Genomic DNA, 13,383 nt, shown 5'->3' with positions numbered 1-13,383 from the left:
GGGAGGACAAGGTGCTCCAGTCGGTTTCATTAGAAGGAGCCATGGAGTCTTAGACACCATCACAAATCCAGCCTTCACAGGGACCTGGGAGGGTCACATGGAATATTTATGAATGTCTCTGTGAGTGGTGTCAACATCCACATATCAGCACCCAGGGGTGGCTTTTGGGAGGCGTGCAGCCAAATAAAGAAATGGGTGAAGATTTTCTTCTCTTGTTCTTTGCCACTGATTGACCTGTTCACATGAAGTGATGCTGGGTTCTCATTACCCCTCCTCCATTCTTTCCCCTCTGCCTTCCCTTTCTGTCCTGTTTATATTTTTTCCCCTGTTGGCCATGGGATGTTTAGTCTTACGTCTGATCTCTCACATGCAGCAGAAGTGCCACAAGGCCGGATGAGGAGTGAGCTGGTGCATCCCACAGAGGAGAGAGCCAGCCCAGCCTGGCAGATCATCAAGGGCCAGCCTGTGCTGAGATCTAAACCCTCAGCAGCATCAGTGGGAAGAGCTGAGCACCCAGGTCCATGTCTCAGCCCTCTCAAAGATAGCACATAATCAAGAATGAACCCAAACCCCAGGCAGCCAAGACAAAACACGATGTTGAATTCTGCTATGATCTCGGGTGTCCTTCACCCAGCATCCACATCTCACTGCTGGTGCCCAGATGTCCCCAGTCCTGCTGGCTACATGAGACACCATCTTCCCATTGCCCTGGAGAGCAGCCCCGGGGTGAGGTTTGATGCCACAGGGGGATCACAAGCTGCAAAGAGCTGCATTATCCACAGGGCTCAGGACAGCCCTGTATGGCACAGAGACATTGTTTGGGGATGCCCAAAGTGTAGCAATTTTTGGCTACTGGTTCTCCTTTGCAGTGCAGTGCCAAGGCCATGCTGGTGCTGGGGGAGCAGATGCACCTCAGATCCTCTCAGCCAAGGAGAGAGGAGCTGGGGTTTCACCCTGGGCACAGAGAGGAACAGATGGGAAAACTCAACCCCAAACAGCTTTGCTGCTTGGCTGCCTCTGGCTGGGCAGCTGCTCCAGCTGAGTTATAGTGAGTAAATAGTGAGTGATGTCTGAAGACACCACTGAAATCAGCTGAGTGGCAATTCTGGCTGTGGGTTTTGTTCAATCAGCCCAGATCTGCTGGATGATAACCACGACAGAGAGACCACTGTGCTGAGAGTCACATCTACCAGCCCAGCATTTATCTGACTGCTTACAGCATTTCAGATGCTTTATCCTCACATTCTCTGGGTCATTCTTCCCTCTCCATCTCCACAAGGCAGTCACAAATAGCAGTAATGTTAGGAGAAAGGATGGAGAAGCAATGTTTTCCTCTGCATCCCCCTGAGGATGGGAAACACCAGCTCAGGGACTGAGCTACTCCTCTGAGAAATGACAGCATTTAACATTATAATTGCAGCAGGTCGAGGTGTTAGGAGGTGCAGAACCAGGCAGAGGGATGGCATTCCCCCCATTCCCGAGTGCTGTCATTCCGAGAGAGGCAGAGAACTGAAAACTCGGTGCAGGCAGCTGCTGTGACAGTGACCCTGCTGGGAGGGCTGTGCTGGGGACTGGTCTGCCCCTGACAGGGACCCTTTGATTTTCAGCTTGATTTCTCTGGTCTATCCTTTGGAGCCAGGCTCAGGGACTGCCCACTGGGAAGCGGAGGAGAGGAAGAGACCGATTTGGAAAGCTACAGAGGAGGAGGAGGGGGAGAGGCAGAGGGAAACCCAGCCCACCCTTTGGCTTCCTCCTGCCTCCTCCTAAAACTTGCAGATTCCTCCAGCCTGTGCGAGCGCCTGAAGTTCCCTCAGCCGTGCTGCCGGGACTGCGAGGTATGGCCCGAGCTTCGCGACTGCCCTTGCTGTGCTTTCCCTCCGGCACGGGGGTCCCCAGACCCACTCCTGGGGGTCCCTGTCCCAGCCCGGGGAGCGGCTCCGGTGCTGGCCGTGCGTCACTCGGGATGGGCAGCTGGATGCTCTCCACCCCAAGCGGTTAGAGACCCCTCCTGCTTCACCCCTTTCTCCTCTTCGCAGCGTTTCCCCTTCTAAACTGGCTCTTACTCAATTTCACTGCCAGAGCTTTAATGCTTTGGTGGCATCTGATTGTAAAGGTTTGACTTGCCCTGATTCTTCTCTCTCCTCCCTTCTTCCCCTCTGTGTTTTTAGCTGGTGGGTAGCTCTTTAGTGAGATGCATGACACGAATGTCTGGGCACATCAAACCAGCCTGCAGAGAAAATCAGATGTAGTTATGAACAGTCCCCACTTCTCCCAGCCTGAGGTGTGTTGGCAGGTGATGTTTTACTCACCAGAGTATCCAGAGGAAGAACAAAAGAGCTGTCGGCTTCATGTCAGGGGTTTTATTTTTTCAGTGCAGCCGGTCTTATTTCTCCTTTGAAAAAAAAAAAAAAAAAGACACTCGGCTTTTTGTTCCAAGCAAACTCTGAAAGCTTTTCAAGTCGGCTGCCCTGGCTTGCCAAACTCTGATCGACTGTTAGGGAGACGGAGATTGCAGGAGAGGAGGAGCAAAGCTCTTTTGGGGTGGATTTTTTTTTTTTAGTTTTAAGAACTTGTGTTCCATCAGGCACAATTTTAGGTCCCCACAGAAGGGACGAGGCTCCTTTCCTTTAAAGGCAGCCGCTGTCCTTCCCGGCCCGCTGACGTGACAGTCTCACTCTGCTCTTTGTGTCCTTCTCTAAGAAAGCTCCACTCTGTTGCATCCAGCCAAAAAAAAAAAAAAAAAAAAAAGGGAATTTAACCGGTTGGGGGCTGAATCCCCACCCAAACCGAAAGGCAAAAGTCTCAAGTTGGAGTGAAACCAGGGGTACCGGCAATGTCACCAGTACTCCCGAGCCCTCAGAGGCGACCAACTTGAAACAGCCCAAAAACCCAGCATCCCTCCAAAAGGATAAAAGTTAATTGCAGCCGTTTGTTAGGGTCGACCAGGCGAGTTTAAAGTGCAAAAGAAAAGCTGTCGCGTCCGGCGCAGTGGCTGAAGCCAAGCCATTGTCTGCCACATAGGCAGGAGCAGGGATGCGGGCGGTGTTGGGAGGGGGAAGAGCAGAAATAAACTTTTTCGAACTTTTTTTCAAGCCCTTCCTTCCACAACACTCTGCTCTTCCATGACTCAGCCCCAGAGGAATGTCGGCTCCCATGGAAACCTTTTCTGGGTCCTCTGGTCCGAGGGATGTCGGGGCTGTTATCGCTGGAGCGCTTGTGGCAGGGCAGGTCCAGGGAATGCTCTGGAGATGGTTTGCATTTTTGCAGAATATTTATCGGACAGTTTATTCTCTGCCTCCTTGGTGGAGCTGTGCGGGATCAGCTGGTGGCACCGCCGGGGCCAGAGGGACCTCCCGCACCTGGCACAAAGCATCGGGCTGCTTCTGACACTGCTTAGGTCACTGCCTAAGCAGTGTCAAAAGCAGCCACACAAAACAAAAAGCTCAGGCAGGACAGCAGAATTCTGCCTCGCCTGTCTGCACAGGGCTCATCCATGAGCAGCTGCCTGCAGCCCACGGCACATCCAGGCTCTTTTTCTGGTACTAATTTAAGTGTTTTCTATTCAATCTCCAATCGGGAGAAACTGTGGCAGCTCCAGCACACAGTGTGATGGGCTGGGCTCTTGCTGTTGTATCAAGCCCTGTAAGATCTGAGCATTTCTGGGCTCACACAGAGCTGCTCAGCTCCCAGCACAGGGAGTGGGTTCACACAGTGCTGTGGGGTAGCCGTGTCTTTAGTGACTCTACACAGGCACATGGGGTAGGGGGATTTTTTCCCCCACTGTGTTTTACTCAAAGTGTGTTTGTGAGCTAAAGAGAATTTCACTTCCATCTACAGCTTGCGTGGCTTTCTGAGCCTGCACAGTGTGTGAGAGGGGTCTGTGCAGGTGGCAGGACCAGGCTGGCTTCTGCGCAGTCCCCTGCCCTGCTCCCCAGGCACCCAGGGCAGCTGCAGCACATCTGGGTGAGCAGGCACAGAACGTGCAGGGACCTGCTCAGCAGGGAGCTTCATGGGAACTCACGCATACATCTCCAGCTTCAAATGGAATTTCAGCCTGGGAGTGGCTGCTGAGTAACCTCAGAGGGTCTTTCTGCACAGGGAGGGCAGGCAGGCAGTGGGGACCCAGCCCTGGTGTTGTGTCTCTGTGGGGGTCACACTTGGTCACCCACCTGCACCTTGAGCACTGTGGCCCCACTCGGGTTTAGCAGAATCTTTTTCTGGCCCAGCTTTGCCCTTACACTCAGCATGAGCTGGGGAGTGTCAGATCCTCCAGAGGCTTGGACGAGCAGTGAGCAGGGTGGGTGGGTGCAGGAGACGCTGCTGCCGGGCTGGGGTGCAGGCAGGAGCTGGGGCAGGGCAGGGCCGTGCCCCCATCGCCCATTCCTGCCTCCGTGGCTGCAGCGGGAGGAGGCAGCAGAGCCCCTCGCCCGGGTTAGCAGGACTGGCAGCCGGGCTGAGGAGGAGCTGTCCAAGTGGCCGGGGGGAGACTCCTCCCCACGCTAACGTGGCATCCCTGAGGGCTTACGCAACCCTGGCCAGGGCCAGCGCCACATGGACCACGCTCCACCATCCACGGAGCCTCTCCTGAGGACACCCGTCCCAGCAGTGTCCTCCCCAAGCCACAAAGGCCCCGGGCTGGGGTGCCCGTGGCAGACCCGGTGGCACAGACCCTCTGTGCATCCCTGCGGGGTGTGTTCCCCATCAGGAGGAGCTGATGATGGTGCCAGGAGCTTGGGGGGAACATGGTGAGGAGTTCCCTGAGCAGCTGGCTTGGAGTTTCTGCAGGTGCTGGGGGTCAGCCTCTGCCCTCTCTGCACCCCTGGTTTTCTTCCTTGGGGTATGGCTGTGAAATGCAATGAGCAGCTGGTGCTGAGGGCCATGCTGCAGAGGTGAACCACTGAGAGGGGTTTGGGGGAGCCCCCAGACTCTGTTTAAAGAGTGAATGGGAGCTGAAGTCCCCATGTGGGATGCAAGTGGGATCAGGTATTAAAAAATCTGCACAGCCCATGGGTCCTGCAGCCCATGGTGCCCTGCTGTCTGCTCAATACACAGCATTCAGGAGGGCAGGCTTGAAGAGAGGGTGGTGACCATGGAGCTTCTCTTATTCTATATTCAGCAGCCCTTTCTGTGCTGGTTTCCAGCATCCTGCGAAGTGCTGGTGTCTGTTGATTCCTTTAGGATGCAGAAGGGCCCAAGTCCCTGCTTGCTAAAATCTTTTTCCCTGTTTTCTTCTGTCCAAAATGACCCCATGGCTGCACCCCCTTGCTGGCCTCTGCCCTCCATGGGGCTCACAAAGCAGTGCCAGGCATTCCCAGTGCAGAGCCCCCAGGGATCCTCCCAAGTCCCTGCAGCTGGGGCATGGATGCTGAGCTCCTGCTGTGGCCCAGCTGCCAGCTCCAAAGAGCATCCTCTTGGATAGCAGGACCATGGTTGCTCCACAAGGAGGGAGACTTGCACCATGGACCACGTTATCCTGGTAGAGCAGCCCTGTGTGCAGGGCTCCTGAGCTGTTATTTCAGGACTTTTGGCCACCAGGCATTCAGGAATGACCATTTGCAACCCAGCCAGGGGCTCACAGACTCTGTAATGTCCTCACTGCACAGCTTTGCCTCCAAAAACTTGTTATTTTATAATAAATTTGTTTTACCATCTAAGGCACAAGACAGTTCTGCAGAGGTTGTTTGCTCAGACATTTTCATGCTCCTTCTTCCTCCAAACACAACACTGGCAGCTCCAACTGTCTGCTGGCTCCTAGCAAACACCTAATTCCCTGACCCCACTTACTGCATGCCCAGACTTTGAAATTCAAGGCTTTTTTAAAGCTTGGGGAAATGATCTAAGATGGCCTTGGCGTGGGGTTGGGCTCTTCTTAGTGCCACCTTCCACATGTGCATGCACTGCCCTCTCCTCCAGGCTGGGCACTGCCCAGTGAGCACCACTGAGCCTCAGAGCACCTTCCAAAGCAAACAAGCCCCTGGAGAAGCCCAGGAGGAGCCTTTACTAGCCAGGGGATACCAGCAAGGGAGGAGATGGCCAGAATCACCTGTACTTTTCCACCTCCCTCCCCAAACAACCCTTGCAGGAAGAAAGAACCAGTGATCTCTGCTGGCTAATACTGGCAGAGCTCACAGAAACCTCCAGAACAAACCAAGACGAGGGGAAGGGACAGCTCACACCAAGCAGGAGAGGAGGGAGCTGCTCAGCTGCAGCCTCAACAGAGGCTCATCACCCCTTCCCACAGCCCCAAAGAGCTCATCACCCCTTCCCACAGCCCCAAAGAGCTCATCACCCCTCCTCACAGCCCCAAAGAGCTCATCACCCCTCCCCACAGCCCCAAAGAGCTCATCGCCCCTCCCCACAGCCCCAAAGAGCTCGTCATCCCTCCCCACAGCTCCTCTGTCACAGAACCTTCATGCCACCACAGCAGCCATCCCCACCACCCTCTCCCACCCCTCTGACATCCCAAAAAAGCTGTCTTCCATTCCCTGACCCCTGTTTTGCACAGACACCCCACTAGCGGCCGGGGGAGGTCCTGAGATTGGAAAGAGGGCATTCTCTGAGTGGCCAAACCTCTCTAAATTAGGAAGCAGAGCCCAGCCAGGTTTGGTGCCCTGGCAGCACAGCTCTGGTGTGGCTTTATACCCAGAGAGCTGCTGGGCACGAGGAGGAAAATGCAGTGACATTAGATACCCTGGGAGAGAAGAAGAAACCTCACCCAAGGCTTTCAGTCCCAGCAAATCCCCCAGGGCGGGCTGTGGGGCAGGTGGAGCGGAGCAGGGCAGGGAAAGGGAGGCTGGCAGGGGCACAGGTCCCCTCGCTGGCAGGAGAGGGGAGAGGGGGGCTGTGCCCGCGGCGGAAGGGAGCGGGCAGCGCCGCTGGGCAGCTGAGCTCCGGAGCGGCTCAGCCCTGCCAGACAGGAACCGGGGGGGATGGGGACACGGGCATGGCACCACGGGCGTGTCACCACGGGCGTGGCACCACGGGCATGGCACCAGCTGTGCTCTGCTGGCTGGGCTGCCCCTGCTGCAGAGGCTCTGCACAGCCCGCGCCGGGAGGGTGCAAAGGGCTCATCAAAGGCACAACCCCAAAGTGACCTGGATCCCTCAAAGCCTGGGGACCCTCAGGTCTGAGCAGGAAAGGGAAAAACACCCCAACACTTTGTGGTGCTAGGGATGAGGGACTGGTCTGTGATACCCCTGGGATGTCTGTGTTCACGGGGGAAGGGGTTTTCTAAAGGGTTTAATCCTCAAGTGCTTTCTCATTGTCTCTCTGTCATCTCTTTCCTTCATCCACTTCCATATTTTTTCTGATTGGCAACTAACATGCTAGAGTTTCATTCCTTATACCTGGCACTCATATCAGGGGATTTTTAATGTGAAAAATGTGGGGGGATTGGTGGAAAAAAAAACCCTCCAGAGAAGGAAAGAGCCATTTTGACTGTGATTTTCCTAAAGGTATCCAGGAGAGCAACAGACATCTAAACCCCACTGTCTCATTTTGCAAAATCAAACAAATTTATCTTGGAAACACAATTTGGCCCAAGGTTTTGGCTAGAAAAGCCAGCACTTGGGTCTGTAATACTGAACAGACGAGGCAGGAAATGGAGAGAACGCCTTCCTCGCAGTGTCTGCTCAGCCTGGAGCCCAGCAGCACACAGTGGCCTCCTTCCTCATCCCTCCTTTTCCTCTGCTTTGTTCAAGGTCTGCTGAAAGATGAGGGCCTGGATTTTTTTCCTTCTCTGCCTGGCAGGCAAAGCCCTGGCAGCACCGGTAAGTGCAGGAGACAGGGGAGCTTTGCTGTTGGGGCTGTTCATATGGAGCAGCTGATGGGGATTTGCTTTTATAACAAATAAAGTACTGAGGAATGAGGAATGGTTGTTCCAGTGGGTCACCCCCGTTGGGACTGTCCCGTGGACCCCCTCTCATGTGCATTTTCCTCTGCAGCAGGAGGCTCTGCCCGATGAGACCGAGGTCATCGAAGACCCCACCACAGAGGTAGGTGGTTCTGTCCCTGCTCCTCACCCATCCCCTCAGCACCCACTGCTCTCCAAAGCTCTGGGGAGCCCTGGGGGGCTGCTCTGCCCCCCAGGAGCTGGGGCTGTGCACCCACAGCAGAAACACCAACCTCTCTTGCAGGAGCCCGTGGGGGCTAATCCTGTCCAGGTGGAGGTGGGAGAGTTCGAGGAACCCACGGAGGATGTAGAGGAGATTGTTGCAGAGAGTAAGTCACTCTTCCCCTGCCCTCCAGCTGGCAGGGACACTGTCCCCTCCCTGTGTGGGGGAGCTTTACCACCCCAAACAGTGAGGGGGTCCTTTGGGAAGGGCTGTAGCACAAGGATGATGCCAGCCTGGATAGACATTTAAAGCAAGAGGCACATGGCATCTTCCAGCCCTGGGCTCTCTGTAAGCCCATCTTTGCAACAGAAAAGCCATTGGTGTGGCTACAGAAAGGAGTCCAGGATTAGCCCCAGGGCTAACATGGACTTCTGGAAGCCTTCACATCTTCCCAGTGTGAGAACAGATGTGGGAGGTGTCTCTGGCAAAGTCTCAGCCTTCCCTCTGTGCTGAAGTGCCCTGAGCATCTCGTGGGAGGGGAGGATGTGGCTGGCTCTGACTTAGCTCCCCTCCTGCTCCAGACCCCTGCCAGAACCACCACTGCAAGCACGGCAAGGTGTGCGAGGTGGATGACAACAACTCGCCCATGTGTGTGTGCCAGGACCCCTCCAGCTGCCCCGCCACCGCCGGCGTCTTCGAGAAGGTGAGGAAGGCTCTGCTCGGTGGCCCAGGGCAGGGAGGGACCCACACGGGCTTTGCCAGGCATGGTGACACGTGGAGACAGAGCCAGGGTGGCTGCTCCCCATCTGGTGGTGAAGAAGGAGCTATTACCCCAGGAACAAGTTAAACATCTCGTCTGGAGGCTCTCCCTGCCTCTCACGCAGCATCTCCCCTTCCTGTGCAGGTCTGTGGCACTGACAACAAGACCTACGACTCCTCCTGCCACTTCTTTGCCACCAAGTGCACCCTGGAGGGAACCAAGAAGGGACACAAGCTGCACCTGGACTACATTGGGCCTTGCAAATGTAAGTGGAGCCACTCCCTCAGACAAGGGGACCCCTAACCGGGCACAGCCCCCATGTTCACAGCCTGGTGGAGAGCAAAGGTCCTGGCAAGCTCAGGGCTGAGGTGGGAGGGCAGCAGGGCTGTGTCCAGGGCGTGGAGCTGCATGTCCAGATGCTGCACTGACCCCCGTGTGTGACTTGCAGTCATCCCTGCCTGCCTGGACACAGAGCTGACCGAGTTCCCCCTGCGCATGCGGGACTGGCTCAAGAACGTGCTGATCACGCTGTACGAGCGCGACGAGGACAACAACCTGCTGACCGAGAAGCAGAAGCTCAAGGTGGGGCACAAGGGAAGCGGTCTGGGAGCTCACCCCCACAGTGGAGGCCAGCACAGACAGGGAGCCCCTCCAGGGAGCCCTCACACCCCATTTCCCTGCTGACAAGGCCTCCCTGTCCTCTCTCATGGCAGGTGAAGAAGATCCACGAGAACGAGAAGCGCCTGGAGGCCGGTGACCACACCGTGGAGCTCCTGGCCCGGGACTTTGAGAAGAACTACAACATGTACATCTTCCCCGTGCACTGGCAGTTCGGGCAGCTGGACCAGCACCCCATTGATGGGTGAGTGCCAGCAGAGCAGGACAAAGACCCCAGAACCATTTCCTGCCTGAGGACCAGGGTGATTTGGCAGTAGAAGGTGTCAAGGCAGGGTGGAAATGTGGCACAAGTGGGCGGCTGGTGGCAGAGGTTGTGGCAAACCAGGCTGGGGTAAAGGCACCTTTGCCTCCTGCAGACTGCTCTTCTGCAGGAAGAGGGGCCTCCCCCAGCCCCAGCTGCTCCCACCTCCCTTGGGTGTGGAGTTTCTCACTTCTCAGATTTACTGTTCTATGATAGTGCCCTAAAATATCTTAGTCCAAAGGCCCTGGGATAACTTCAGCAGCTGAGATAGCAGCTGCTGGCTTAGCTGTGGGCTGCAGATGGGCACGGGAATGATCACACAGGCCTGTGGGGTGGGGGGCAGCTGGCAGGGACCCCCAGCTGGTGGCTGTTTTGTGACCAGCACAGCTGGCTGCAAAGACAGATACCAGTCCTTGACCCGTGTGCCACTCCGTGGCTGATACTGGAAGGGCACTGGGACAGCAGCCCAAGCAGAGAGCTGGGGCCAGCACCTTCCCTCCTGTGAGCGAGTGGTGGCCTTGGCAGGTACCTGTCGCACACGGAGCTGGCCCCGCTGCGTGCCCCCCTGATCCCCATGGAGCACTGCACCACTCGCTTCTTCGAGGCCTGCGACCTGGACAACGACAAGTACATCGCCCTGGAGGAGTGGGCCAGCTGCTTTGGCATCAAGGAGAGTAAGTACCAGGGAGGGCAGGAAGGGAGGCTGAAGGGCACCCCCAGAACCCCCTCTGTGGGTGAAGCAATGCACCACAGCCAGCCCTGGGTGAGGGGAAGCAGGGGCAGTGGGAAGGGTACAGGAACCCTGGCAGCATCACCTCCTAACTTTGTCTCTCTCTTTTCCTTCCACAGAGGACATAGACAAGGATCTTGTGATCTAAACGCTCGCCTTCCTGCCCTGCTGCCAACTTTGTCATGTTTTAACCTTCCCACTTCCTTTGGTTTTTAAACTGCTTTTGTTTTGTTTTGTTTTTCCCTGGGAACAAGGTGCTAATATAGGTCTAAACATATGTAGTAACGGTGCTAAGAGAAATAACAGTCCTCATTCATAGCCTTATCTATCACCACTAGATTACTCACCCAGCTGTTTCCACAAGCTCTTACCAGCCTTTTCTCTCTCCTACGTCTTTACTGCTGATTGTTCCTGTGCTAAATATCCGCTCTGCCTCACCATCCGCTCTCTCGGGTGGACTTCTCTTCACTTCTCACTAACAGCACGTTCCTGGACACTCAGACACAAAACCCTCTCAGCTGATTCACCACCCCAGGCACAGATGCCAGCGAGGGAAGGCAGAGCCAGAGGATGTAGGAGGATTGGGTTCTCAAGCAGAGCAGCTGCAGGTGACATTGTGGCCACCCAGCTCATGGTAGGAAGGATGGAGAGGGGTGAGAAAGACAGAGAGTGGTAGGATTTTGTTTTCCTTTTTTTTAATTTTTTTCCCTCCCATTCCCAGGGTTTGAATTTAGCAGTTATTGGGCACAAAAAAAAAGATAAATGGAACAAGCAAATAGGGAAGCGCACAGAATTTAAAACAAATAAAATGAAATTATTCCCATCCTGTAAAATCCTCTTGAATAATAAAGGTTTGAAAGTGCTACATGCTTCACCATCACTCAATGACCATGCTGCTGTTGTGTTTTCTGTGTGGCTGCCTGTTCCCCGGGGTGTGTGTTGCTCACCTTGATGTTGTGATTCAGTAGGTGAGATAAAGCTCTTGGCTCTCCCCAAATCACAGTGCCCTTAAGCACTTCCCACCCCTGCCTTGGCTGTGCCTAAATTCCAGCCCTGCTCTTCCAGGGAGGCTGTGTCAGACTTGGAAGGGATGTAAGGGATATTTCTGCCCAGAAAGTGGTGTGTTTGCCACGTGCTCGAGGGAAAGGCTGCAATATTTTTTTCCTGTTGTGGATTTAAGGGATGCAAAGGATGGAAGGGAGAAGGTATTTGGATTTTGCTTTATAAGAGAGAGTCCTGACAGGTGCAAAGTGATGGTTAAATCTCACAGGCTGAGAACTCTTTTTTTTACCTCTGAATGTTCCCTGTGCCTTATATTATGAAATTCCTGCCACAGTGTGAGCAACCTGATGAGTTTCTGTAATAAAAAATACTGATTTGAAACACTGACAATAAACCAGCCTGCAATGTTCCTCTGTTTCCTCCCATCCTGGTGAGAGGGACTGCCCCCTCAACACCAGCCTCATGCATGAGTTTAAGTTGTTACCACAGGTCTCCCAGCCCCAAAAAAGGTCTGGTCCAAGGTAAGCTGAGGGGCTTCTGCCCATTCCAGCCCATCACTGATAAGGGTTTGGGGAATATTGGATGGGAAACGTGGGCAGAGATGGGGTCACTGCAGCAGCCAGCATGGACACTCACAGGGCTCTCAGGCCATTGCTTTCATCAGCAATAAAATCCCTGGGAAAGGCAAAAAGGCGCAAGAGGAGGAAAATAAACACCCCCATTTGCATGGGCTAAAAATAGCCAAGTTGAAGAGCTCTGGCTGAGCTGTGAGGTCCGTGCTGACAGCCCCTGAGGAATGTGCTGTGCTCCCAGCTGGGCTGTCAGGGCAGATCCTGCCCGGGTCACTCCTGGCTGTGGAGCTGGGGCAGGTCCCACAGGACACAGACTTTGTGTGGCCAAGGTGTTTGACCCCCGAGGGAAAGATAAGCCCAGAGGGGCCAGGTGGAGCACAGCACCGTTCCCCTGGCCACACTGCTTCCCAGGGCTGTGAGCCAAAGGGGGCTCTCAGTGGAGACACAGTGAGTGCCTCCCCACTGCGGGAGCAGCTGCTACCAACTGGCAGAGCTGACACAGAGAAGGGCACCACTGCCCGTGACCCCTGCAAGAGCCAGCTGGATGTGACCCACCTCCAGGCCTGGAGAGCTGTTGAGAGGAGGTTTGGCCAGGGGAGAGGGCAGGAAGACAGGCAGGGGCTGCAGGAGATCAGCCATCCTGTGCAAACCTGCTTTCCAGTCACTCCCTCTCAGCCAGAAACCCTGTGAGAGGCAGCTCCACTCCTTCCAGCTCAGCCCTCCTGCCAGTGCCACCAGACAGGCACAGGAGCTTGGGTCCTGTGCAGGGGAAAGCTTTCCAGCCCTGCTCTCCCCTGCCTTCTCCTCTGGTGCCCGAGTTAGCCCTGAGTCCTGCAGGCTCAGGAAAGCCAGCAGGCTGCACCAGGAGAGCTGGGTATCGGCTCTGAAGGTGCTGTGATCCCTCTCCAAGGCCGTGTCCCATCCCTTGGGACAACATTCCTGTCCCAGCAGTCTGGCAGAGCCCAAAGGAGCCAGCCCAGTGCTCCAACAAAGTGCAGCTGCCCTGGCTTTAACTGAGCATCAGAAGGAGCTCAGGAGGTTTGAGCTGGGGCTCTCTTAACCCTTCAAAGGTCACAGCCTCAAGTATCAAGTGGTTGGAATCTCGCTGCCTTGGGGCAAATGCCATACAAGGGGTTATGTCAGGACTTGAGGAATAAGCTGGCCTCTTTGAGCTTTCAGACCCAGACAGTCAGCAAGGGTGGAACAGAACAGCCCTTTCCCTGTTGGAGCTGAAATGGAGCCTTCCCGTGCCTGCACAGCAGTAAAGAAACTCCCCTGTACTTTCCGAGTGGAAATTCTCCCTGTGGTTTGTGCTGACTGAGGACACAGTTTGCAAACCTGAAAAA

The 13,383-nt window shown here is 55.1% G+C and overlaps 1 protein-coding gene across 1 annotated transcript; it reads left to right on the top strand.

Moving 5' to 3' along the window:
- Positions 1 to 1,687: 1,687 nt before the first annotated feature.
- On the top strand, positions 1,688 to 11,855 carry SPARC (secreted protein acidic and cysteine rich). Its single transcript, XM_039701384.1, has 10 exons — positions 1,688 to 1,835; positions 7,701 to 7,769; positions 7,944 to 7,994; positions 8,136 to 8,220; positions 8,636 to 8,757; positions 8,959 to 9,079; positions 9,263 to 9,396; positions 9,528 to 9,676; positions 10,259 to 10,407; positions 10,583 to 11,855. Exons 2-10 carry the CDS (start codon positions 7,713 to 7,715, stop codon positions 10,609 to 10,611), a joined length of 897 nt encoding a protein of 298 aa, XP_039557318.1. The 5' UTR covers positions 1,688 to 1,835; positions 7,701 to 7,712; the 3' UTR covers positions 10,612 to 11,855.
- Positions 11,856 to 13,383: the final 1,528 nt, after the last annotated feature.

Source organism: Passer montanus, unplaced genomic scaffold (genome assembly GCF_014805655.1).
Source record: "Passer montanus isolate IOZ18808 unplaced genomic scaffold, ASM1480565v1 scaffold15, whole genome shotgun sequence".
NCBI lineage: Eukaryota > Metazoa > Chordata > Aves > Passeriformes > Passeridae > Passer > Passer montanus.
This window is presented reverse-complemented; position numbering and strand designations above follow the sequence as displayed.